Raw genomic sequence first — 27,725 nt, 5'->3', positions numbered from 1 at the left:
AACATGAAACACCATAAAAATGTTTGATGATCTATCTATCCATCCATCTATCACCTCTGCCACTGAATATTTTTGACCTACAAGGATCACCTTACCCTGTGTTCTGAAATGCAGAAGTGAGCCAAAATACCGTATGTCATTTTACCCATAAACCCATAATACATGGCGTATGAAGACAGAAAATTCATTCACAGAAATCACAACTCAAAGAAATCAAGATGAGATCCTGTGGCAAAGTCATTGTCTAAAAGAACCCTCATCAGCTTGGTTGCAGATTCCCTGCATGGGTGAAGGTGATACTGGATGCCTGTCAGTCTCTGAATATCCCTCTGCATCTCTGTGTCCATTGGCCCTGAGGAAATGAGAAGAGAGCATATCTATACTTTATAACAGGGGTGTCCAAACTTTTTGCAAAGCAGGCCAGATTTGGTGTGGTAAAAATGTGGGGGGCCGACCTTGGCTGACGTCCTTTACATAGAACAATATATTTAAGTAAATTTTAGCCAGCCATTCTGTATGTCATTCTGTTTGTCATTTGCTTTATTATTTTTTTTAATTAATAATTTCAACAATCTCACAACTAAAGCCTTTGTGGCGTTCTCTTTCGACTCTTGGGCTCTTGCAAAATACCGCTGCAGTGAAATTAAAGTAGCTTCAAGTTGCTTCAATTTCTCGCTGCGTATCTTCCCTGTAATCTTGTCATACATGTCAGCGTGTCTTGTTTGGTAATATCGCCTCACATTGAACTCTTTAAAAACAGCAGCTGTCTCTTTGCAAATGAGGTAGACACAGTTGTTGCGTATTTTAGTGAAGAAATAGTCCAATTTCCACCTATCCTTGAAGCGTCGGCCGTCGCAGTCAACTTTTTTTTGTTGATTGTCGACATTTTAGAAAATTGGAAGTATAAGGTCACACGGGGTAATGTTGCTTAGAGTGCTGCTGCCTTTTAGTGGTAAATGAGGAGCAGCATTTAGTGTGTAAGCTACTTCATATGCTGGTAGCAGTACTGCTGACCAATTTATTAAGTCTGTGTGCAGGCCAGACGTTATTGATTTTATGACGGGGGCTGGGGGCCGGATGAAATTTGACAACGGGCCGCATTTGGCCCCCGGGCCAAACTTTGGACATGGCTGATTTATAAAATATAAAGTTTAGAACACTGTTTTTCATTTATTTTTATACCCTCTCCGTAAGAGGAGGAAACCTTCGAACACATGCGCACACACTCCCCACCGCAAGTATAAATGCAATCATTTGTCCAAAGACTTCACTATCAGTTGACGGGACACGTGGATCGGATCAATAGGGGGGCTATTTTCAAAAACTTAAAATTCAAATATTTTCAAAATCAAAGTCGCTAGCGACCTAAAACCAAAACAGGCCCCTCCCTTAGGCATATATGAGTCACCATGAGCAGCGTCACCATGAGCAGCGACATAAAAAAATTCAAAGTCGTTCCTTAATAAAATCCTGATTAAGTATTTTTTATATAAGTATAACAAAACTTAAAATGGCTATAAATTTCTCAAATTTTACATTAGATGCAAAAAAAATCACCAAATGTAGAGATAACCACCTATATTTTCAAGATCAATAGCAATCTTTAACATACCGTATTTTTCGGACTGTAAGTCGCACTTCAGTATAAGTCGCACCAGCCCAAAAATGCGCAATGAAGAGGGAAAAAAAATGTATAAGTCGCACCGGAGTATAAGTCACATTTTCGGGGGAAATTTACTTGATAAAATCCAACACATAGAACAGATATGTCATCTTGAAAGGCAACTTAAAATAAAAATACAATAGAGAACAACATGCTGTTTAAGTGTACAGTATGATAATGTTACATGATGCATGAACTACGAGATGCGACCTTGGCCAAAATGTTAATGTAACATAGCTATTAGGAGTTGTTCAGATAACGAAAGCATTAAGAACATGCTAACAAGTTTACCAAACCATCAGTCTCACTCCAACACACCAAAATAACATGTGAAATGATATACATGTAATAATGTGTTAATAATTTCACACATAACTCGCTCAAGAGTATAAGTCACACCCCCAACCAAACTGTGAAAAAAACTGCAATTTACAATCTGAAGAATACGGTATCATAAACGTTTTTGCCTAAAATAGCAACTTTTTTTTTTTTTTTTTTGTGCCGTTTTCAACAGCTAATAAATCACCCAATTCTCACATCAGAAACTTAATACTTGAAGAAAGCATGTAGAATCATCTTAATTTTACTCAACAAAAGGAAATTTGCATTTTCTACATACAATCACAACCTATTTAGGTTGAATTCTGATGTTACTATTGCCTCAGCACGGAGGCACGTCTTGCCGGCTATTTGGCCCTCGTCGCTTTTAGACTGAAATGTTACATAAAATCAAACACGTAAAAGGCGACTTTTTTTTTTAATGGACCCAGAAATGTCGAAGTTACTACTTTTTTGCCAAAAAATGGGCAGTTGGCCAAAAATTACCTGATCATTTGAATGTAAAACTTACCCTACTGTGTAAGGCTACAACGTGGCGGCCATCAGAAAACAAAGAGCTTTTTAAGTCGAAAAGTCTTGAAAATAAATGTGTACGTCCCACAATTTCTAATGATTTGAACATAGAACAGTCTAGATTCTTGGTTAAGAGCAAAAAAACGGGCAGTTATCATTCATGTTACGTAAATATTTCGAGCTAAAGTTATGCTAATGTTTTCCACGTGCACTCATGGGGCTATTTTATATAATAATTACCTTAAATCCTCAACAAAATCACTCTTGAGACACTCCTGCCTTCTTGTATACAGTAAGACTTTCATCCTTTTTCCACCTAAATCCGGCATTTGAACGCAGCGTGTGTTTGAGTTTATACAGTGAAAGTCAAATGCTCTGCCTGGGTCGGCCCCCAATGGGAAGGCGTGGCGCAATGTTTGTGGGAGCTGTCTTGTCAACTGATGGTGAAGTCTATTATTTGTCTATTAAATTGTTATTAGTGCAGTATGATTGTTGGCAATATTCAGTATGTCAATGCTGAAACCGCTTAAGAGTGTATTTGGGGTGGATTTTTTTTAAAACCTAAATTTATCTGGTTTCATGCTGTCTGGAACATATTTAATCACAATAAACGCACCGGTCTTTCTTTGTCGCCCACTGTTGTGACAGGGAAGCCACATGTGATATTCTCAATAGGCAATGTGGTGCATTGTGGGTCAGAACAATTTTTATTTTTAAAAAACTGTGAGTATGATGGGACCATGAATGCAGTGCAACGGTAGTGAAAGTTGCATTCTTGGACACTAGATTTTTAGATGTTACAATTTTGGTCTTTTTTGGATAATATAAGTTTAGTTTAAATATAAGTTGCAAAATATAAGTTTGCACATACCTGGTGAGTAGCTGAGCACTTTGACTTTGGGATTTTCAACTGCCAGTACCCTGAACATCATCTCCCTGGCTGCTTTGGCAGTGCAGTAGAGCACCCAAGAGGGCCGCGCCTGAAGCGCAAATGTTGAGGAGCAGTTTACCACACTCCAGCGCAATCTGGCTCGTGGCGGAAAGGCCTGCAACACTCCGGCGGTCAGCGCCAACACAGAGCTGATGTTAAGAGCAAGGTAGGCGTTGACCCGGTTGAGCTCGGTGAAGCTCTCAAATGGGGAGATGTCCCCCAATGAGGCTGGTGGTGAAAATTAAAGATGTTAAAAAAGTATTCTTTCTAAAATCTCCTTGCAAGAATATTACCGACCAAAATTTCATCACATTTAAATTGCGTTTTTCTATGCATTTGTAAGCTAAACTCGAGCAGAAAACGATAGCTCTTTGCAGGATTGGCTTTTTTCAGCTACTGAGCTGACTGTTTGCATTGTTGTTATCAAATGTTGACATGCTCATATACAGAACATTCTCAATAGGATTCACTAGACAATGACACATGTTAAAAATTCTGCAAGTTGTGGTAGCTTGCAGTAAAAAAAAAAAAAAGGATTTAGGTGAAATAATTTCATTTTAGAATCAATTTTTGATTTTGAAAGGTCACTTTCATTCTTGGTAAATAAATACTATTTGAAACAAATATCATAGATACAAATTTCAACGTTTACCTAAAAGCTTATTTCTTTGAAAATTCCACACAAATGTTTCTACTTTGATTTTAAGATCTTTTTCACATATATATATATATATATATATATATATATATACATATATAATTATGGAACAAATCTTAAATTCAAGTCTTTTTTAAACATTATTTTATCCAAGCAAATTGGTCACATGAGAAATGATGATTATGGCGCATTTTGGACAAATTCGTAACACATTAGGACTCAAGAAAAGGTTGAAGCTAATTTTCACTTTATAAAGCAAATATGCATTGGCATAAAATGAATTTTGGTCTTCTACAACCTTATACTGCAAAGTCTCACCAGCATTATTAACAAGCAGCACATGGTCTAATTCTTTAAGACTCATCTGTTTTGCCATGTCCACGATGTTCTCCACGCCCTCTTTGGTGCTGAGATCTACCGCTGTATAGTCAATAGTGAGGTTCTGCATGCCCTCAAGGCTTTGCAGCAGTTCTTCTTTCAGCTCCTGGAGCAAAGGTCTGGAGCGTGCCACCAGCAGGAGCCCTGAGCCCGGCTTGAGATTGTATAACACCTGGAAGAACACGTGACATTGTTTCTCCACTTTTGTTTTCTTGCCCAAGATGACTACTTACGAGGTGTGCAAGTGCACGTCCGAAACCCTTTGATGCTCCTGTGATGATGCACATGCACCGTCCCAAAGTTTGTTCACTTGTATGAAGAATTCCAGACATGTCTTCTAACTGCTACCTTGCTGGTTGATTGAAGAACGAGAAGCTGAAATGAAAGTGTGGTGGCAGGTCAGGAGGCTTTAACTCATGAGATCAGTGTGAGAGCTGCAGTAATTTCATAGGCCTAAGTAAAGAAGCAGCACGAAGGGATTTTATGCTCTACATTTCACACTGAAAAGACTTATGTTATGTCTTGGCTAGTTTTTAAATAGAAATATAATTGTTCACATTATGTGAAAAGCAAGGAAGCAGCATTATATTTGCATGTCTCAGCTAAACTTCAAAAGTTCACACATTACTTTATCCAAATAGCTAACCCATATCTGACCTTTATTTTTAAATATGAGAGAATTCTCCAGACTGCCGGAGAATAAACAGCAGAAATTGAAACATACAGCAAGTAATCAGTCTTAAAAGTTTATATTCCCGCCTCCACACATTCTCTAAATAAAGGAAAAGACAAAACTATGGTTTGTTTACTGCCAGTTTGTACCAGTTTACTAGTACCAGTTTGCATGACTGACTGACCTAAGATTGGGTACAAGGTCTGTATATGAAACCCACTGGTGATAGATGGTTACTTGTGTCTTCTTCCACCATAACTTTCAACCTTTGAATGGCTTTCCACATGAGTGATTGTGTGGCCGCAATGGTCATTTTTGGCCTGCTACACTATCATATGGTAATAGAACTGTGAAATTCACCATGGAAAATTAATAAAAGCGAGGAAACCCCTGTTAAACACATGATACTTTATAAAACAGCGTTTTGTTGATGTTGCATGGAAAAGGTTAAAAATGAGCTAGATTTTAAAGATTGTGGCGACCTCTTGCGGCTAGTCAATAAAGCCTCTGTGTGGAGCGGTTTTCTATGGCACGTACTATGACGTCATACTGATCAGATTTTAGCACGAGTACAGCTCAAAATATGTTTGTGTGTCAGTCATTATTTAGACCGATCATGTAAAAAAAATTCAAATGAAGTTGTTCACTATTGCTCAACCACCTACCAGACCCTTTCTGTTTTTCCCACTTCATTTACCTGGCACACTCATTTAATGCGGGGAATACAGCAGCAACATAGCTACAACATAAAAATATCGTGAACGTCCAGTAAAAAACGAATATATAAAATTAAATACATTCCAAGAGATTTATTTTGTATTGCTCAAAATGTGTTTAGGACATCTGAGTTTCTTTAAAATTTCATATTTGCATTGTGCCTCTTCTGTTGAGCACACCACAGGAACTTGATAGTGATAATGGCCCACTGCCCAAAGTATTAAAATTAACAACGTTCCTTATTTTGGTTGTATTTTGCAATGGTGTAAACCTGTGGTGAATCACTAGTACACCACACAGCTAAAGTACAGTAGTTGTATTTTGTCCCTACTGCCTTCTTACACTGTAACAAATAACCTAGAATTTACTCAATAAAACTGAGGTAACAATTTACACTCAGTTTGATAGTGTAAAATTTAACTAATTTTACTTAGTAAATATTACCTAAATGCGTCAACAATAATATACTCAAATAATTTGGGTAAGGTTTACTTAACCTTTTGAAACAGATTATAACATTTAATACCTATTAAAGTTGAGTATTATTTATACATGATTGTAGCGTATTTGTATAGCATATTTTACTGAATATTTTAAAATAAATATTCATTAAAATATCAACTTAATTATTACTACTGTAGGTAAGGTTTGTTTTACCCTAATGCCCAAAGTCGTTGCACACAAGACAATCATTTGATTGGCAACTTTATTTTATTGACAATTTGCTCATTAAACATTTAACAAATTGTGTGCCCGATATAAATTGCATGCAAACATTTTTTCGTCATAGTATTAGTTCAAGTACAGTATGGTATTAATTAATGAATGAAGAACACAAAGGCATCAGTCCAAAATAAGTAATATGCAAACAATGTGAGTTCAAGAACAGTTTTAACTGAACAGTCAACAGCACAAGTGCATCTTTCAATTTGAGATACAAATAAGGTAAAAATGCTGTACCATAGATGTTTGAACCCCACAGGAGTGTTATGTTGTAGCATGATGAACTACAGTTCAAAATAATTTCATTAAATTAGTGTGCAAATTTAATAAAAAGATGTACATGACATACATTATTAGCAGCAGAAAACACTTCGTAGAGCAGGGGTCACCAATTCCATTCTTCGAGGGCAGCCTGCATTGCACGTCTCCCTTCTCCAACACACCTGAATCAAATAATCAGGATCATTATCAGGCTTTTGGATAGCTTGCCGATGAGTTCTTCCTTAATACATATTGATTGATCAGAGTTGTGGTTGTCTCTAGTATGGGCCGCCATTACTGGGTTTACATGCCTCAGTAGCAGCCAAGCGTCGCTTAATGTAAACAGCAACGTTAGCTGCTGCTGGTGTGGCTGTGGGTGGCACACCTCAGCAGATGGCGGACGGGGTACTTCCAGTCGGAGACTGGGGGGGACGCGCCACTCAATTACACCAAAGGCAAGGCAAGGCAAGGCAAATTTATTTATATAGCACAATTCAACACGCTTTACATCACATGAAGACCATAAAAATCACACTTAAATCAACACAACGTAAAAACCAAGACAAAAGATCGCATTTAATCACAGAATAAAAATAAATAAATAAAAATAAAACAAAAATAAAAATAAAGCAAAAACTACTACTAATAATAATCATTGAAATCAGCAATGGAGATAAGCACAAGAGGAATAGAAGGCAGGTAGATTGAAATATATAGACAGTTATGGATATGCAGTGCTAAACAAAAGCGTTTTTAGCCCTGATTTAAAGGAGCTAACAGTTTGAGCATACTTCAGACGTTCGGGTAACTTGTTCCAGAGGTGAGGAGCATAATAACTAAATGCTGCCTCACCCTGCTTGGTTCTTGTTCTTGGAGCATGCAGAAGACCCGTTCCAGACGACCTTAGGGGTCTTGATGTCTCGTAGGAATCTAACAAGTCAAGCATGTATTTTGGTCCAAGGCCATTAAGTGTTTTGTAGACGAGCAGTAGTATTTTATAGTCTATCCTTTGACTCACTGGAAGCCAGTGTAGCGATTTCAAAACCGGTGTAATGTGGTCCAGCTTCCTTGTATTTGTGAGGACTCTGGCTGCAGCATTCTGTACTAGCTGCAGCTTCCTGACTGATTTTTTATCAAGACCTGTAAATATACCGTTGCAGTAGTCCAATCTGCTGAAAAAGAATGCATGCATAAGTTTTTCCATGTCTTGTTGAGTCAGAAGCCCCTTAATTCTGGTTATATTTTTTAGGTGGTAATAAGCGGATTTAGTGACTGACTTTAGATGGCTATCAAATTTTAGGTCTGAGTCAATAATTACGCCGAGGTTTCTGACTTGATTTGTAGCTGTAAGTGACATTGTGCTAAGTTGGCTGCTTATCTTTGTCCTTTCCTTTTTTGGCCCAAAAATGATCACCTCTGTCTTCTCCACATTTAACTGGAGAAAATTCTGGCACATCCATTCATTGATTTTATGAATGCATTTACTCAGGGAGACTAAGGGACTATAATCATGTGGGGACACAGAAATGTACAGTTGTGTGTCATCTGCATAGGCGTGATAGGAGATGTCATACTGTTCCATTATCTGAGCTAACGGAAGCATATAGATGTTAAATAAGAGTGGTCCAAGAATTGACCCTTGAGGGACTCCACACGTGAATTTGGTTCGTTCTGACTAATAGTTTCCGATTGACACAAAGAAATCCCTATCATGTAAATAGGATGTGAACCACTGAAGAATAGTGTCAGCAAGCCCTACCCACTGTTCCAATCTGCTGAGTAGTATGTTGTGATCAACCGTGTCAAATGCGGCGCTGAGATCCAATAGTAGCAGAACAGATGATTTGCCTGCATCGGTATTCCGACGAATATCATTTAGGACTTTGATAAGCACGGTCTCGGTGCTGTGTTGTGGCCGAAATCCAGACTGAAATGAGTTAAAAAGATTGTTTTGCATCATAAAAGTCTGGATCTGTTCAAACACAACCCTTTCGATAATTTTCCCCAGTAATGTCAGATTTGATATTGGCCTGTAATTACTAATGGTTGAGGCATCCAGTTTAGGTTTTTTTAGGAGAGGTTTTATTACTGCAGTTTTTAAAGTCTGAGGAAACTCTCCTGTTTGGAGGGAAGTATTTATAATCTGAAGTATGTCTGGGGCTATGCAATGAAAAATAGTTTTGAAAAAGTTTGAAGGAAGGATGTCAAGGCAGCATGTTGTGGGCTTTAATTTCGACACAATTTCTGTTAAAGTGGCATAGTCCAAGAGGCTAAACTGTCTAAGATTGACGTGGGGGACATTTGGGGAGGCATTTAGTGTAACATTTGTTAATCTGGAGTTGCCCACAGTCTGTCTAATCTTTAGTACTTTGTGTGTAAAGAATGCTGCGAAATTATTACAGGACACCTCAGATGCCAATTCCTGAGGTACTGATGCTTGTGGGTTTGTCAGTTTGTCAACAACAGAAAATAGTGTGCGAGTATTGTTGGTGTTTCTACTAATGATCTCTGAAAAATATGATTGTCTAGCATTTTTCAGTTCCTGGTTGTATTTGCGAAGACTCTCTTTGTAGATATCATAAAAAACTAGGAGTTTGTTTTTTCGCCATCTGCGTTCTGCTCGTCTACAAACTTGCTTTTGTTTTATAGCTAGTATGGCATTTCTCCAGGGTGACCTCTTCTTTCTTGACAAAGTTTTTGTCTTAATCGGGGCAATAGTGTCAATTACGGTCATCACACTGGAACTGAAACTATTTACAAGTTCTTCCACTGGAGCTATTGTAGGGGTTAATGATGAGGCATAGGCCTGTGTGAATAACGCACATGTGTTATCACTTATGTAACGCTTCCTAATCACCTCTGTTTCCCTTTTCAGAGGATGGACGGGGTGGTCATTTTAAACATAATGCAGTAGTGATCAGACAGAGCAACATCATTCACTGTGACCTCAGAGATGTTAAGACCTTTGGATATTATTAAGTCCAGTATGTGCCCTCTGTTATGTGTTGGAACTGTGACATGCTGAGATAAACCAAATGTATCCAAAATATTTAAAAGCTCTCTAGCACATCCTTCTTCAGGATTATCAACATGAATGTTAAAGTCACCCACTAAAACAACACAAAGTCCATGCAGACGGAAGACAGTATTTTGGTAAACTCATCAAAAAACATTGTGTTATACTTCGGTGGTCTGTAAATTGTTACCAAAGGGTGAAACATTTGACAATATTGTACGCTGTAATTGAAAAGTTGATTAGAAAATAAGCAACTCATGTTGCTATGCTCTGAAGAACATTGTTAGCGAGGTATCAGGAATGGCTGCCAAAAGCCAGGAATAAAATATACAAATATTTTTTTACTATTGGGGCTTTTAAATTTAACACAGAGCATACCAGGCTAGTTAATATTTTACATTGTCAATTTTAAAAGAAACAGTAAGTTCAAACTTCTACCATACGATGCCATCCAAGTTGGAGTGTCCCGTCAAATGAAATGGTCCTCCTTTCAGTTTTATAGAAGACTTGTTTGCGCATGCGCAACCTTGAGCACACACGTAATCTTTTTGGGGAAATATTGTTTGTTCAAGATTGAATTTTTACTGATTAAAATTAGGTAATGACAGTTAATTTTAACCAATTTCTTACAGTTCACTTGCTTACCTAAATACTTTTAGTATAATTTAAGCAATTTATATGGATCATAATTACCACCCACCAGGGGCGTTACCCGGGGGGCAGGGGTGGGCAGTGCCCACCCACGGACATGCTCTGCCCACCCAATGAAAACTGGATGTAGTACTAACGGCAGTCTGGGCACCGCGTATAGTGTCCCATTCATACAGTACTGATGTGTTCTAAGTTTTAACCTTTGCGTTGTTACCTCCTTTTTCACCTTAAAAAAAAATTAAATGAAAAGAAATGTTGGTTTTGTACCGAGGGGGCGCTACATACATTTACGCATATTTGGATTTTTTTTTTTCTTTTTTTCTTTACATTTTATCACAGTTTTCACCAGAGTTCACCTGGCTGTTGAGTTTCGTGAGTTTTTAAGCATTCTGAGGGGGTCAAAGTCTGGCTCAAAGCCTCAGCGGGTCAATGAATGACTGCTAGGCGGCGCTCGTCGCTACATCGTGTATTTGGAATTTGCCTTTACACATTATCAAAGATTGCACCTGTCTTGACCTGCCTGCCGATTTTGGTGCATTTTGAAGCATTCTAAAGGGGTCAAATTGTGCTCAAAGGGGCTGCGGAACAAAGAATAACTATAATAATAAAAATGAGGGACCGCAATAGGTTACCTAAAAAAACATTGTCACCTGCATGTCCATACTGTTCAGTTATCAATGTGTTCTAAGTCAAATAAAATCAAATCAATTTTTATTTGTTTAGACCAAATTACAACAAGTTATCTCAAGGAGAAAAACAAAACGTTTTAAGGTGCAGTAGCCCTACGCTGGATTTTGACCTACAGTGGGGCAAATAAGTATTTAGTCACCCACTAATTGTGCAAGTTCTCCCACTTGAAAATATTACAGAGGCCTGTAATTGTCAACATGGGTAAACCTCAAACATGAGAGACAGAATGTGAAAAAAAAAAAAAAAGAAAATCACATTGTTTGATTTTTCAAAAATGTATCTCTAAATCATGGTGGAAAATAAGTATTTGGTCAATACCAAAAGTTCATCTCAATACTTTGTTATGTACCCTTTGTTGGCAATAATGGAGGCCAAACGTTTTCTGTAACTCTTCACAAGCTTTTCACACACTGTTGCTGGTATTTTGGCCCATTCCTCCATGCAGATCTCCTCTAGAGCAGTGATGTTTTGGGGCTGTCGTTGGGCAACACAGACTTTCAACTCCCTCCACAGATTTTCTATGGGGTTGAGATCTGGAGACTGGCTAAGCCACTCCAGGACCTTGAAATGCTTCTTACGAAGCCACTCCTTTGTTGCCCTGGTTGTGTGTTTGGGATCATTGTGATGCTGAAAGACCCAGCCACGTCTCATCTTCAATGCCCTTGCTGATGGAAGGAGATTTTCACTCAAAATCTCTCGATACATTGCCCCATTCATTCTTTCCTTTACACAGATCAGTCGTCCTGGTCCCTTTGCAGAAAAACAGCCCCAAAGCATGATGTTTCCACCTCCATGCTTCACAGTGGGTATGGATGCAATTGAGTATTCTTTCTCCTCCAAACACGAGAACTTGTGTTTCTACCAAAAAGTTCTATTCTGGGTTTATCTGACCATAACACATTCTCCCAGTCCTCTTCTGGATCATCCAAATGCTCTCTAGCGAACCACAGACAGGCCTGGACGTCTACTGTCTTCAGCAGGGGGACACGTCTGGCAGTGCAGGATTTTAATCCCTGGCGGCGCATTGTGTTACTGATAGTAACCTTTGTTACTGTGGTCCCAGCTCTCTAGAGGTCATTCACTAGGTCCCCCCGTGAGGTTCTGGGATTTTTTCTCACCATTCTTGTTATCATTTTGACGCCACGGGGTGAGATCTCGCATGGAGCCCCAGATCGAGGAAGATTATCAGTGGTCTTTTATGTCTTCCATTTTCTAATAATTGCTCCCACAGTTGATTTCTTTACACCAAGCGTTTTACCTATTGCAGATTCAGTCTTCCCAGCCTGGTGCAGGTCTACAATTTTGTCTCTGGTGTCCTTCGACAGCTCTTTGGTCTTGGCCATAATGGAGTATGGAGTGTGACTGACAGAGATTGTGGACAGGTGTCTTTTATACCAATAATGAGTTAAAACAGGTGCCATTAATACAGGTAACGTGTGGAGCCTCGTTAGACCTTGTTAGACCTCGTTTGAAGACGTTAGACCTCTTTGACAGCCAGAAATCTTGCTTGTTTGTAGGTGACCAAATACCTATTTTCCACTTTAATTTGGAAATAAATACTTTAAAAATCAAACAATGTGATTTTCTGTTTTTTTCCACATTCTGTTTCTCATGGTTGAGGTTTACCCATGTTGACAATTACAGGCCTCTCTAATCTTTTCAAGTAGGGGAACTTCCACAATTGGTGGTTGACCAAACACTTATTTGCCCCACTGTACCTGAGCATTGTAGCTTTTTTTCCCTCTCTTTTTCTTAGATTTCATAGTATGTTGTTGTCACCACTGCAACTAGAGCCTGTGCTGCCTATTCATTTGGCCATCCAATTTTCTATCTCCATCCTCCATCCAAACCAATCTCCCAAGGGAGAGCACCGACTAGAATGATGCCAAATGGGGGCGTTTACATCATGCAGCCGGAGGGGCGGGTCCAGAGGTGGGTGTGTGTCTCTCAGCTGATGCCCGTATCAACCGAGCGACTCCATCAACAGCATCCGACGCTGACAGCGGTCGAGGACGGCATCCCGAGCAGCAGCGACGCAAGGCGGCATCGCACGATGATCGGGCCCCGGGGGAAGCAGGACTGACAGCGGAATAACAACACGGAGCCCGCCCTCCAGCACACTGCAAAAAATAGTGAGTATCGCTTTTGACGATGGAACGCCTCGCTAGGGTTGTTGTGCACGGTCGCTAGGTGGTGGGGAGGGGGCAAATAATAAGAATAATCAAGAGGTAGTATGTTTGAACTTCCGTCAATGTCAACGATTTGATTCGGATGGGATGAGAGGGGGTTGGAATGGCGGAGAACATGCACGCGTGGGGCTGCAGCTACGGGGCCTAGTGAGTGCGTGGAAGCGCGGTGCAATGAGAGCTCGATGCGGATGCTGCTATATAGCCGCCCTTGCCGCCCAGGGATGCAGAGAAAAGAGGGAGCGAGAGAGAGGGGAGAGTCGTGAGGGGAGGGGAAAGAACCATAGAGGCAACTGGATACGGTAGAGACACACTATTTGGCTACTACGACTACGCACTCCATTACTACAATAGTCACCCAAGAGGGAGTAATGATGCTGTAGCTATCATTCATACTTGTTGTGGGATCGTGCATGTATGTGTGACAATATTAATTTCACATGACATTGAAGGCACCTGCATCTCAACATTTTGTGTATGTACGTAAATAGCATGTTTCTGAGAAATGTTATTGGCCGCGCAACTCAGGATGATGAATTGCACTTCTACACCATTTACAGCATCAATAATAAGCATATTGTTCAAAAACTGAGCATTCCCTCTGGCATAGCTTGTGGTAAATAAGATTGCACAGGTAGATGTTTTTACATTGATTGTGTAGCATTATTGTTTTAATGAAAAGAGGCTTATAAAAATAGAGGCTGCACTTTGTGGCACATACACACTCACATTACAGTTACGGTACTGCGCCTGACATCATCACATAGTGCAACTTGGGTCATTTGGTAAACAAGGGCATGTTAATGGACGCCCATGTATAGTGGAAACCAATGATTCTCAGCTGGTGGGTCAGCATCCATAAGTAGTGACGGATTTAAAGCTGAGTGGAAGCCAGGTAATAAAAAAATTACAGGGAGTCTTAGACTCATGATGGTGTTGACGTACGATTTGTGTTTTTGATTTGATTGTTTTATTTTCACACTTTTTCATGAATATACTGTGTTTTCTGTTGTTGTGAATTTACTACTGCGTTAGTGTCGGTTATTGATGGAGCTTTGGATTTATGTACAAATTAATGGGAATGGAACTATATCATAAACTGAGAAGGCCATGTGCAGTGAAATGCTTAACATGCATCAGGTCGAACTTGCCTTCATTTGAAAATGACATTATTTTAATAGGCATGCCGCATGCATCAAATGTTATTAAAAAAAAAAGTGTTGATGTTATGGTATTCTTAGATTCTTTTAATAAGGTGCTGTTTTGAGCATGCCACCTTAATACTGTGTATTGTATTTAAAATTCTGATAAACGTGGTTTTCCATTCAGGTTTACCCCCCCCCCCCAACCCCAAACAATACAGTGTCTTTATCATTCTAAACATCAATAATTGGTCACTAATTTGAAGATGAATTGAATTTTGTGTTTAATACTTTGTTCAAGATAATACACAGACAACCCAATGTTCATCATAATGGAGCATTTTAGCATGCTACTACTAGGGAGCATGTGGTCATGACTCTTCCAGCTTGTGCTTTCTTTCCAAAGTTTGCAGGATTGCTTACGCGAAAGTGGCAAAACACGTCTTAAAGAATTTATATATATGTCGCATCATAATACAAGGCCTGAAAAATTCCAGTTCATCCAAAAACAATACCGTTTCATGTCATTCAGTCAACAAAGAGCGAATTGCATCTGCTCTCTGTTTGATCATTTGCATCTAATCCTATCAATGCAACAGTATGTATAACACCTCTCATTTCTCTGTGTTCCTCTAGTGTGTGTGCCCCCACTACCTGCATTAGGTTGTGATGACCCACACTGCATCCAAATGTTTCTGTGACCCCCCAAACCTGACTCCTAACCTCTAACCCCTGACCTTTGACCCCCTCACTATGGGCAGTGTTGGCAGTGGGGTGGCAGGCGAGCAGGAATTTGCCATGAAGTCTGTAGGCACGAGGACCACGCTGCCACGCGCCCCTCCTCTCTCACGCCGTTGCCCTGGTGACCGCAGCTGCAGCGCAGAGCGTCTGCCCCGTCCCCCTGCGACTATATCCGACGGCACGGCATCTAGCGACGAACGAGGGAGCGTTAGTATCGGCACCGGGACCTGTACCGACCGGCCCACTGAAACAGCCTCCACCACCAACACGGAATGTACCATGGCGCCGCCCAACAACAACAGTCAGCTGGAGTGTGGCAATGCTGCGCTCAGGAGGGAGTGGGAAAGGGAGAGACAACGTGAACGGGGGCGAGACAGGGACCGGGACCGAGACTGGGACCGGGAGAGGTTGGACAGGGAGCGAGAACGGGAGAGGAACAGAGAGCGAGAGAGGGAACGTGTGGAGCGAGAGAGGCTGGAGCGTGAGAGGGAAAGGGAACGGGAAAGGGCCCGGGAGAGGGAAAGGGAGCGAATCGAGAGGGAGAAGATTGAGAGAGAGCGGGAGAGAGAACGGGAAAGAGAGCGGGAAAGGGAACGGGAGAGACTGGAGGGGGAACGACTGGAACGGGAAAGAGAGTTGCAGGCTGCAGGTCTGGACGTTTGCGGTAACGTCGTGGGTCGAGGAGCAAACGAGAAGAACAGTGTTGGGGTGAATCAGCATCAGCACAGAGAGATGGTGGCCACCAGACCGGACGGCGAAAATAACCCAGCCGGACACAACCCACCCAAAATCATGGCGGTGTCAGGAAAATTGGAACAGGTACTTTTGGAAATCCTGTTGTCATACTTATTTCAGCTGGAGCTTCTTTGAGCCATTCCTCTTCTACGCAACAAAAACTGGTCCAGAAATATATCATTACATTTAAGTAACATGCAGTGGCAGTGGAACAAAAACTTCACTTGCAAGATTAATTCATAAGCAAACTATATATAAAGTGAAAAAAAAATCTATATTAAAATTAGTGTATTTATACTATCCAGAAACACAGAAGTATGAGTATCTTTAAACTCATAACCAGTAATAAAATCTCAGAGATAACACCCATTTAATATTTTGGGAAAAAAAACACTAGAAGGAAGAAAAATGCTCAAATCATGCTCGCTTCAGAACCTTGCAAGAAAAAGATCAAGTGTGTTTGATCATATTGATTTAAGATATTGAATCGTGTTCAGATTTTAGTTTGTAAAGTTCAGAGAAACTCCAGCAGATAACCAAGCTAAGTGAGGAAGGGTAAATCCCAGGTGGCTAACCTTTTAGTCACAGTACAAACAATCAGACAATTTCAAACTTCCTGTCTTGAATCTTGGTTTTGGATTATGGAATGGATTTACCAGGATGAGGGCTAGGCAAAAAAAAAATCCTCGAAACTTCTTGTCTAGAAGCACCACTCAAGCACTCAAATTAATACATTAGTGGCTGAAAACAAAGGTACCGGTAATCCAGTTTCCTCCTCCAGTCAAAAAATAAAATATTTTCAACGGATATTTGGCTTTCTAGTAAATTGAACTAAAAAAACGAGACTGTTCAAGAGGATTTTTTAAAAAACAGTTCTTACAAAAGGAGAGATTTTATATTTCCATTCATGGATATCCATATTTGCATACCTATCTCTGTTTGACAGTCCAGTGATTGATGGTGATAAGGTTTGCAGGGATAGGCTCCAGCTTTCACTTGAGTGTAACAGAAAAATTATGGTTGAATGCAGTTTATGCTGTAGTTTTGCACTCATAACGACCTATTTTCTAGGCAATGCAGAGAGACACCGGCCTAGTTCGTCCCTCTGCCTTCAAACCGGTGGTCCCGAAGAGTTTCCACTCCATGCAGAACCTCGTGGGCCAAGCAGGCGGGGCTGGAACCGAGGGCAAGAGTGAAGGGAGAGGAGAAGGCTACAGTGAGGGGAGAGGTGGCAGGAGAGGCAGGGAAGGTGGCGGGGGAGAGTCAGGAGAAGTTCCAGAGGCCCTCCTACTGGACCAGGAGAGCCCGGTGAGGGTCAGCAGAGGTGAGGGAGTGGTAAATCCTAATGAAGTGGTTCAGGGGGGGATGTCAGACTCAGGCAGGAACTCTCTGACCAGCCTGCCCACCTACACTGGTTCGGGCTCTGGTTGTGGACCACCGGCTGTACTGGGGCCATTAAGTGCTTCCACAAGCCAAATCAACAGGTTGGGTATGGCTGGGGTGGCAGCGGGATTAGACAAACTGGAAAAGCCTGGCTACCAGGTAGGCACATATACATTTACGTATACGTACCTTCATAGCTATCATAAGAAAGCTTCTATTTTTTTCACTTCAGAATGGCCTTTGTGCCTCGGACAGCGGTCGATCCTCATCAGGAAAGAGTTCCTCATCCTATCAAAGGTTGAGTCACATGAGCGACGCACCAGGACCCTTACGCCCCTCCCCTTCCTCTGATGACATCATTCAGGACCTGGAAGACCGTTTGTGGGAGAAAGAGCAAGAGGTTAGTATTGCAGATGTTGGTCAATGTAGGTTCATTCAAATAAGTAATGCAGTGTAGTTTCAACTGATACATATTTGTTACATTGTTAATGCACTTAATTCCGTATATTAATGCACTTAATTCCGTATAATCATCATTTATGGACTCAAACTTTAACTCTAATGAGAAAGCAGGTGACGCGTTCAATATTTATTTTCCCCATTGTATATATACAGTGGAGCAAATATGTATTTAGTCAACCACCAATTGTGCAAGTTCTCCAACTTGAAAAGATTAGAGAGGCCTGTAATTGTCAACATGGGTAAACCTCAACCATGAGAAAAAGAATGTGAAAAAAAAACAGAAAATCACATTGTTTGAGTTTTAAAGAATATTTTCCAAATTAGAGTGGAAAATAAGTATTTGGTCACCTACAAAAAAGCAAGATTTCTGGCTGTCAAAGAGGTCTAACTTCTTCTAATGAGGTCTAACGAGGCTCCACTCGTTACCCGTATTAATGGCACCTGTTTTAACTCATTATCGGTATAAAAGACACCTGTGCACAAGCTCAGTCAGTCACACTCCAAACCCCTCTATGGCCAAGACCAAAGAACTGTTGAAGGACACCAGAGACAAAATTGTAGACCTGCACCAGGCTGGGAAGACTGAATCTGCAATAGGTAAAACACTTAGTGTAAAGAAATCAACTGTGGGAGCAATTATTAGAAAATGGAAGACATACAAGACCACTGATAATCTCCCTCGATCTGGGGCTCCATGCAAGATCTCACCCCGTGGCGTCAAAATGATAACAAGAACTGTGAGCAAAAATCCCAGAACCACACGGGGGACCTAGTGAATGACCTATAGAGAGCTGGGACCACAGTAACAAAGGCAACTATCAGTAAAACAATGCGCTGCCAGGGACTCAAATCCTGCACTGCCAGACGTGTCCCCCTGCTGAGGCCAGTACACGTCCAGGCCCGTCTGCGGTTCGCTAGAGAGCATTTGGATGATCCAGAAGAGGACTGGGAGAATGTGTTATGGTCAAATGAAACCAAAATAGAACTTTTTGGTAAAAACACAGGTTCTCGTGTTTGGAGGAGAAAGAATACTGAATTGCATCCGAAGAACACCATACCCACTGTGAAGCATGGGGGTGGAAACATCATGCTTTGGGGCTGTTTTTCTGCAAAGGGACCAGGACGACTGATCTGTGTAAAGGAAAGAATGAATGGGGCCATGTATCGAGAGTTTTTTTTAGTAAAATCTCCTTCCATCAGCAAGGGCATTGAAGATGAGACGTGGCTGGGTCTTTCAGCATCACAATGATCCCAAACACACAGCCAGGGCAACAAAGGAGTGGCTTCGTAAGAAGCATTTCAAGGCCTCCACATTCTGTCTCTCATGGTTGAGGTTTACCCATGTTGACAATTACAGGCCTCTCTAATATTTTCAAATGGGAGAATTTGCACAATTAGTGGTTGACTAAATACTTATTTGCCCCACTGTGTGTATAAATATATATACACATATATATACATATTCATATAATATCTCAGCTGATCTGCCATTTTAACACTTCCGAATGTCTTACTCATCCACTAGGTGCAGCACATGCGCCGCAACTTGGACCAAAGCGAAGCTGCCATTATTCAGGTGTTTGAGGAGAAGCAGCGCGTGTGGGAGCGACAGATGGATGAGCTGAGACAGAACTATGCTTCACGCTTGCAGCAGGTGACTTCACCATATAACCCGACTCCAATCGCTCTACTTGAAATGTCACTTAGCATTTTCCATGTATTCTGGCTTCAAGGTCATGCGCAAATTATTGAACACGTTGCCTTACGTAAAGAGAAGAATGCTTGGCATATGCCGTACATATGAGTTGCAACTGCTAGCTAATGCTATGATAACTCAGCCTTTAGCCTGCAACATGTCATTTGAAGGCACCAACAGCAGATATGGAACTCATCAAATCTGGCCAAAAATGTGCAAAAAACTTAACAGTGTATTCATCTGTAGGTTACACGGCGCGCACAACGCTCACAGACTGCTCTGCAGGCACAGATAACCCGTTTGTCACAAGACAAGAGGAGGCTCCAAGAGGAGATGGCAGCCCTGCTTGCCCAGCGAGAGGAGCTGGAAAGAAAGTGTCTGGATTACAGGAAGGAGCAGGCTGACATTTTGCCACGTCTGGAAGAGACAAAGTGGGAGGTAAGATATGAAAAAAAAATACTATGTAATTAATGCTTATTTATTTTTGTTTCAGTTGCACATGCAAATGCAGTACAGTACAGTTTGCAGTAGCCTACTACAGTACATATAAAGTAGTCGCAAAATGCAATGGCGATCGCCTGTCATTTCACATTTTGCGGATTGCAGGCTGTGAAAGTAGTTATCTAGAGCTAGTGAAATACTTTCCCCCCCAAAAAATCTTTCAAGCCAAACACTGTGGGAAAGCTATTATTTAGAAATTAATAACAAGCTCAAATGATCCTTATAGCACTTTTTTCCTTATGTTCATATCATATCATTTTCTTAAACAAATAGCCATAGAATTCTTAACACTGTTGGCCTCTTGGGCTTCAAGTCCACTTGATAGCGCCATAGAGCAAATGAACAACCATGAAGCTTTGAACCAATTGGCTGCAAGGCTTCATTGCTTCAACCTCTGCTCCCCCCAGCTGTTAACACTGTTGCCATAGAACATATTGCTACCATGCCTCATGCCTCCCAGAATGCAATGCAATGCATCTAAGTGAAATTCAAAGTTCATTAACTCTGCTAATTATTTCTTCTGTTACTGTTCCAGTTGTTTACTGTTTCAGTTAATTGCCATTGATAAGTTATGCAGTGTTGTTTTGGGAAGCCGCTTTATTTTTGTTTTAGTCTTAATCTTTTGGACCATCATACTTATTAGCTTTTGTCATATTTTAGTCATTTGCAAAACGTGTAAGTCTTTGTCTACTTTTTGTTGACAACAACTCAGACTAATTTTGTCTAGTTTTAGTCAACTCAATGTTTTGTCTGTAAAATTCAAAAGTTTTACTACAAAAATAAATAAAGGTTTCCAACACTATCGAATGAACATTAACAGATGAGTACATATTGTATCATCTACAAATATATCACCAACTTGGTGATAATACACACTCAGCAGGAAAACAGTACATTATTTTCAATTAGTTATAGCCACCTAGGCGTCATGAACTGTATTAAAAAAAAAAAAAAAAAAAGTTAGCATTAGCCTAATGCTAACGCAAATGTAAATGCTCTGCTAACACTACAAGTTACATTTAGTGTGTGATGATCACTCAGACCTTTTAAGGCTAACGTAACATTGCATTTTCTCTCTTGCCAAGATAAGAAAACAAATCTTACCGTGTGTGTGTGTGTTTCAAAACAAGCAATGAGGAGATTGGAGAGGACATTGGTGAGTTGGGTGGCGGGGCGCAGCACGTCACATGAGTGATACGAGACACTGCTACGATGCAGGCTAACTACACATAAAATGTCACACAATGTGAACATGTAACGGAAACCATGACGCATTTTCGTCTCGTTCTCGTCTCGTCAGACGAAAACTGGCATTCGTCTCGTTATGTTTAATCTCCCAAGAAACGTTTTTAGCTCGTTATCGTCTAAATATCGTCATGAAAAAACTGTTAGTCGACTAAATATTTCCGTTATGGTCAGCGTTGATGAAAACAGCACTGTTGTTATGTGATCATTTTAGTTTCGTTTTGAAACCGTGAGTTTGAATGATCTTAATTTAATGAGATGCTATTACTTGTTATTGTTTGTAAAAGGAGGGGAAGCCTGTTCTTCTACTTAGACATAGTGAGTAGAATTTGTTCCTCTCTGCTTATGAGTGCTACAGAATGACTAGTGGCTACTCATGGTAAAGCTGCTCAGACGGTTCAGTGAATCGATTAAAATATTCATGTACTATCTTGATCAAATCATGTGGCAATGCATCTAGTTTATATATCGCAAAATCCATTTTGACCCAAATCTAATGCATGTACAGTTCATGTAAATGTGCTGCAACAATAAGTCAGTGACAATAATTCGGTAATTCAATGGTGATAGGATTAATGTCAAGTGGTCAGAAAAAAAATGTTTTAATTATGAAAAATAAAACACCCATCTTTATGAGCATCCAATTAGTCGATTACAATACATTAAATTTGTGACAACATACTGTAGTAAGAATGAAGTGTGAAAATGCTTCTATCTGCAAATTGACAGATAAATTAAGCCCTGCTATGTGTTCATACAAATGGAATAAGACAGATAAAAATCATGCTATCCTTATCCCAATATGGCAGGTGTGTCAGAAGGCCGGTGAGATCTCTCTGCTAAAGCAGCAGCTGAGAGAAAGCCAAGCCGAGGTGACACAGCGGGCAGGAGAGATGGTGGCTCTGAGAGGCCAGCTCAAGGAACTCAATGCCCAGCTGAGGGAGCAGGAGGAGGCCATGCTTGGACTGAAGGAGTCCTACGGCGCCAAGAGTCTGGAGCTGGAGAAGTGTGAGGCAGACCTGAGGAGAACTCTGTCGGAGGCAAGTTCCATTTTCATTTCTGGTTTTATGATGATAAAAAGCCTTTATCAACTCCACCAGGAAACATTTTAGTAAATTATGCTCAGATACAGAGCTAACAATCAATGTAAAACAAACAAAACGAGGTTGCGTTTGTTTTCCCAAGACATTTACCTTGAATTTGTTGTTGAAATTTATCCAATTTGAAGGGACCCAGAAAAGAAGAGTGTAGAGAACTAAATACAGAATCTAATTTCCAATAAGTGCAACTGCTGGATCTAGAAGGTTCCCAGTAAATCCAAATAATTGAAATTCTAATCCTCAAAATCCTTGCTGGAAAAGAGTAACAGAAGCATGTCGAAGTGGGGATTGAACAACATTCAGGCAAAGCCAAAACAATTTGATCTTTTGTGCTGGATGAGCTTATAAGAAGCTTACAAAGATTTTTTTCCCTTTAAATTTAGACTTGCACTTTAGGCAGGAGCTCAAGGATCATCCAATTTAAGAATGATTGCCTTAAAATGTTGATGCATTCGTCAGGTTTTTTTGTATAGTTTTTTTTTAATAGTAACTTCAAATAGTTAAATACATTTTCCAAAAACGTTTAAGTCATGAAGTTCATCTATTGACATTTAGAGACAGTATTAAATGTTAGAGGAGTACAGGTTAAATCATAGATCGACTACGCGGGATATTAGTAGCTGAAATGAGATGACATATCTGTTCTATGTGTTGGATTTTATCAAGTAAATTTCGCTCCAAAATGCGACTTATACTCCGGTGTGACTTACAGTGGGGAGAGCAAGTATTTGATACACTGCCAATGGGAAAACCCATTGACGGTGTATCAAATACTTGTTCTCCCCACTGTATATGTTTTTTTGCTCTTCGTTGGGGATTTTATGGCTAGTGCGACTTATACTCAGGCGCCACTTGTAGTCCAAAAAATACGGTATATGTGACACAAATTTATAAAAATGTAATACACCAATACAGATTCCACAAGATGGCGACAAAGCAAGAATTTTATTGTTTTGGCTTGAGCACCAAAACAGCAAATGCGAGTTTTTCGATGATTATCAACGATCGGTCCCTCCTAAAAATTCTGGATATATGCTAGGTTTCACTGTGGTCATCATTACATGTAATGTAAAAATATGTATATATACATATTTTTTTTAAACAGTAAACTGGTTATGCAAAGCTCTATCAACACGTTGAAAAACCTAAACACGCTTATTTCTGGCCGTATGAGCACGCTATCGAAATGAAGTTTCTGCGCATGCTCCTATTGTGAGGAAACTTAAGTAGTTGTTACTGTCCTATAGACCCTACCCACCGACGTCACAAAATCACGTGCTCGCTGTATGGTTCCGCCCACTTGTCCGTCATTTTCTGTCTGTATTATCAATGGTCTCAATTGATCGAGCAATTCATAATGCATTTCATGGAAGACCCGGTGCTTTCGGATGCCGTAAACTCACTTGATGCGTTGCATAAAAGGCGTTATGTGGAAAAGCTTCAGTATATCCATTCGCCAGATCCATATTTGATGCCTAAATCGATGTTTTTCGACCCGCTGTCTCCGCCGTATTTGCCTGACATCTGCTAGCTACCCTGAACTGTACAACTATCTTGTCCACACAAAATCAGCCTATTCTCACGAAAGTTTGAAAAACTTTAAGAGCTTGGAGGCTTATAAATACTTCGTTGCTGGTTGGGTGAAACAGGTCCTCGTCCACGAAAATTCGGCAGGAATCTATCTTGTGCTTGGAAAGGTGAGTTACGAAATTTTCAATTCAAAATCTTTTGTTATTGCTAACATCCACTGTCAAGTCTAATGGATTTCATGTCATTTGTCAATGGAGTTAGGGCTTTTAATGTTTATATGGTTTAGCGATAGCACTCTCACTACATACATACGTGTATGTTGTCGGCGATTAGCCTAGCAATGATCTTAATTGTGGTTGTCAGCCCAAAACCCTCTAAATATATATTAAATGCATCTTACCAGATATAAAATGACTACTACATAATCTGTGGTAATCGTTTGGAGCCCAGTTTTCTCGTCGAATTGCAGCAGCCCATCTCGCTCTCTTCTCTCCGGGTCTCTCGGAATCCGGTAGAACTTCAAGTCTCTCCGTCTTCTCCGTCTATCTTCTCTGTTATTGCAACCGACCGCCACACACGCCTTCACCATTTTGATTATTAATGTTAACGAGCAGAAAAACACGTCGTAAATAGGAGGAATGTACGTAGCCGTAACAGGGAAACATGATGTGTTGACGGACAATTGGGCGGCACCAGTCAGGAGGAAGGAGTTGTGACGTCACGTGGGTAGGGTCTATACATGGTGAAAGACAACATGAAACACTATTACAGTTAGGAGGAAACTCATTGCTTCATGTGTGTAGTTAACGTCATTATTAATAACTCTTTTGCTGCCTGTAGGAAGTACCTAAATAGCAAATTTGACAAAAAAATTCTGTTGGGTTTGGGGGAATGTGGAAATAATTTGATACTTTTGTCATTAATTCCCTGTGCATGATGACATTGCCGAGGAGGAATATGTCGATGGATTGTAAACTATACTATTGCGAAATGAACGAATACTTCCAAATGAATGAAATGGCCTGTAATGATATGCTGAGGTAATTACACATTTATCTAGGTTTCACAATCTCAAGGGCCCTCAAGAAGAACAGATACTGTAAGTGCAGTGAGTTTGAGACCCTTGAATTAAGAGTAGTACCATGTTCTTTGCTTCCTCCAGGTGTCCATCCTGCGAGAGAAGCTGGGTGTTTTTGAGGCAGAGGTGCTGAGTCTGAAACGAGCTTTGAATGAAGTCAGCAGAGGAGCTGAGGTTGTCATGAGCCCGAACTTGGCCGCTGCAGGCCTATTGCCACCCTGGGGAATGGTTCACTGCCCGCGAACCCCCGCCGAATCCTCCACCAACTCACTGCCCCCAACGGCAGACACCCTGCTGAGTCTTCAGAGCGACGAAGCCAAAGCCCAGAGGCAGGAGGCTCAAAGGCAGCAGCGTGAGGAGGCGCAGTGGCATCAGCAGCAGCGTCAAGACGCTCACATGCAACAGGAAGCTCACTTCCGCCACGAAGCCCAACTCCGTCAGGACGCACACCTCCGCCACGAGGCCCAGCTGCGCCACGAGGCCCAGCTCTGTCAGGAAGCCCAGCAGCGACAGCAGGACGCTCACTGGGACGAGGCGGGTGAGCTGCGCAGACAGCTGGAGCAGCTACAGGCCGCCCTGCGCCTTGAGCGGCAGCAACGCGAGCGCCAGGCGCTCAACTTCGACCAGGAGCGACACACCTGGCAGGATGAGAAAGAGCGGGTGTTGAAGTACCAGGCCCAGTTACAACTGAGCTACGTGGAGACCCTGCAGAAGAACCAAGCTTTGGAGAAACGTATGAGTCAGCTGGGAACCAAACCCAGCACCGCCCCGACTGCCCCCACCACCACTGTCACTAACAGCCCCCCTTCCTCCTCCTCTGGTTCTCCACCTCCGCAATCTCTCATAGCGCTATCTCCTCAGCCACCACCATCTCTCCCTGGCCCAATCACCCTCACCCTTTCCCCACCATGTGAAGACCAGAAGGGGCCACCCTCTCTCCACCAGCTTGCCCCTCCTTGGGCGGGACCTTCACGCCTGGAGAGGATAGAGTCCACCGAAATTTAAGAAGAAAACATGCAGGAAAACGCTCCCAAAAATGCGCAGTAAACACACTGACACAACACCACATCACATCGTACTGTACACCATCAGAAAAAAGTGTGCCACACTGCAGAACCACAAACTGACAATGTTTAGTTGACGCCAACAACGGTCGTTTAATTCATGCCCGTGCCAGGAAAAAAACACCAAGACAATCAGGGATATTGTCAGAAATTACAACAATAGTATTCTATTCTCATTAATTATTATTATTATGCGCTATTTATTATTCATCGTAAGTCTGTGTCAGTCGTATAACGTACAAGTAGAACTAGTGGTCAAGAGTGTGTGACGTTAACCTGCATTTGTGGCCAGAGAGCGCCTTACTCCATCATTTCCAGCATGTGCAAGACAACAAATATTGCTGGTATTTAAAAAAATCAAGTGTGAATATCATTTTCAGTGCTTTGATTAAATATAAATATATATCTATATAGGTCAACAACTTATTCCACATTAGGAGAAATCACACTGACATTCACGTTTAAGTCGGTTTTCATGACATTCCATGCACAATGTCCAAGATGCATGACTCAAAGATATCCTCAAATCCAACAGAGCTTATATTTTCTAAATATGAATTAGAATAATGAATTAAATATATGTTGATAATCAACTCAATCCAAATATTAGGAGCAGTTCTAAGTTTACCTTCACCTGCGGTGACTAAAAATGAACCCCAGAGGTCAGTGTTGATTCTATCATGGTGCTCCAAAATGACTTTCTTTCTCAACTGTGAAACAGTGGAAACAAATGAATGGAAGCACACCATCTTAGTTTACTTAATGTCAGGAAATAGATCCCAAAGTGAAAAAAAAGAATAGAGAATGTATGCTATACAAGAAATAAATACTTATAGTTATAGATTGTACGTGTGTGAGTGAGTGAGTGAGAGCGAGTGTGCGCGTGCCAGTTTATAAAGACTGATAATAGAGGGACTAGTGGCAATATTCCAAGTAAATATATATTCAAAAAGAATTATTTGATTTTTGTCAAGTAGACCAAAATGAACACAAAGGGAAGCGGGTGTAAAATCTCGGGCATCCGTCTATTTGCATAGTTTATGTAGACTGAACAGTGGGAGCATTCAGCCTAACTGCACTACATCATGTCCGGTCAACATGTACATTGGACTCCAGTGTGAATATCATGGCTTTTATATGTGTTGTTCATGCCAGCACACAAACTTGTTGCTCAAGAATATTAACGTATCGCTAGGCTTATCACATAGTATTAGCATCTTTATTACTGTTATTATAAATATGGTAAAATTACAAAGAAATGTGCCATTGAGTTTTCCTTTATGTGTTTTTTTTTTGTTTGTTTGTTTGTTTCTTTTTCAACTGTGGAGACAGACTATCAGTCTATCATGGAGGTTTAAGGTGTAACAATACCAAATTAGTTTAAAAAAAAAAAAAGAAAAGAGCCTCCTTTTGATGTAGGTGATTAATGTAGTTACAGTATTGCATTGTTTAGAGAGCAAAATTCTATCGGTTTTATACATGTTTCAGGTTTATTGTTTACAGTTACCTTATGAGTATTGTTCTTGCTCGATTAAAAATCACATCTTTGTTATGATCAGCTGACTGAATAAATGTGAATAATTTAGCCATTCTTGTTGAGCGATTCCATTTTCTGTACTATATATTTCAATTCTGAGATCTACTTCATT

The 27,725-nt window shown here is 40.6% G+C and overlaps 2 protein-coding genes across 3 annotated transcripts; one reads left to right on the top strand and one right to left on the bottom strand.

The window, feature by feature from the left end:
• Window positions 1-195: 195 nt before the first annotated feature.
• On the bottom strand, window positions 196-25,582 carry sprb (sepiapterin reductase b). The gene is made up of 6 exons (XM_057832064.1): window positions 25,076-25,582; window positions 17,590-17,767; window positions 4,716-4,857; window positions 4,423-4,654; window positions 3,387-3,674; window positions 196-352 (listed from the first exon to the last, which is right to left on the bottom strand). Exons 3-6 carry the CDS (start codon window positions 4,812-4,814, stop codon window positions 198-200), a joined length of 774 nt encoding a protein of 257 aa, XP_057688047.1. The 5' UTR covers window positions 4,815-4,857; window positions 17,590-17,767; window positions 25,076-25,582; the 3' UTR covers window positions 196-197.
• Window positions 13,144-27,725, top strand: lzts3b (leucine zipper, putative tumor suppressor family member 3b). Of its 2 annotated transcripts, none has more exons than XM_057832057.1 (8): window positions 13,144-13,345; window positions 15,303-16,101; window positions 17,089-17,559; window positions 17,633-17,800; window positions 19,388-19,516; window positions 19,805-19,996; window positions 22,114-22,344; window positions 25,097-27,725. In XM_057832057.1, the coding sequence occupies exons 2-8, from the start codon at window positions 15,340-15,342 to the stop codon at window positions 26,015-26,017; spliced, it is 2,874 nt and encodes a 957-aa protein (XP_057688040.1). In that variant the 5' UTR covers window positions 13,144-13,345; window positions 15,303-15,339; the 3' UTR covers window positions 26,018-27,725. The 2 variants fall into 2 exon arrangements, with proteins under 2 accessions (XP_057688040.1, XP_057688039.1); XM_057832056.1 differs by having other exon boundaries at window positions 15,178-16,101; window positions 25,097-27,724.

Source organism: Corythoichthys intestinalis, chromosome 3 (assembly GCF_030265065.1).
Source record: "Corythoichthys intestinalis isolate RoL2023-P3 chromosome 3, ASM3026506v1, whole genome shotgun sequence".
NCBI lineage: Eukaryota > Metazoa > Chordata > Actinopteri > Syngnathiformes > Syngnathidae > Corythoichthys > Corythoichthys intestinalis.
The sequence above is the reverse complement of the archived record's forward strand: the minus strand, read 5'-3'. Positions and strand labels throughout refer to the sequence as shown.

Bases quoted from the DNA above. Each gene is read 5' to 3' on its own strand.
- sprb (XM_057832064.1), bottom strand. From the start codon at position 4,814: ATGTCTGGAATTCTTCATACAAGTGAACAAACTTTGGGACGGTGCATG. The intron at 4,655-4,715 runs GTAAGTAGTCAT...GTGTTCTTCCAG, and splicing joins GACGTGCACTTGCACACCTC to GTGTTATACAATCTCAAGCC. The intron at 3,675-4,422 runs GTGAGACTTTGC...TTTCACCACCAG, and splicing joins GCTGCTTGTTAATAATGCTG to CCTCATTGGGGGACATCTCC.
- lzts3b (XM_057832056.1), top strand. From the start codon at position 15,295: ATGGGCAGTGTTGGCAGTGGGGTGGCAGGCGAGCAGGAATTTGCCATG. The intron at 16,102-17,088 runs GTACTTTTGGAA...CCTATTTTCTAG, and splicing joins TGTCAGGAAAATTGGAACAG to GCAATGCAGAGAGACACCGG. The intron at 17,560-17,632 runs GTAGGCACATAT...TTTTCACTTCAG, and splicing joins TGGAAAAGCCTGGCTACCAG to AATGGCCTTTGTGCCTCGGA.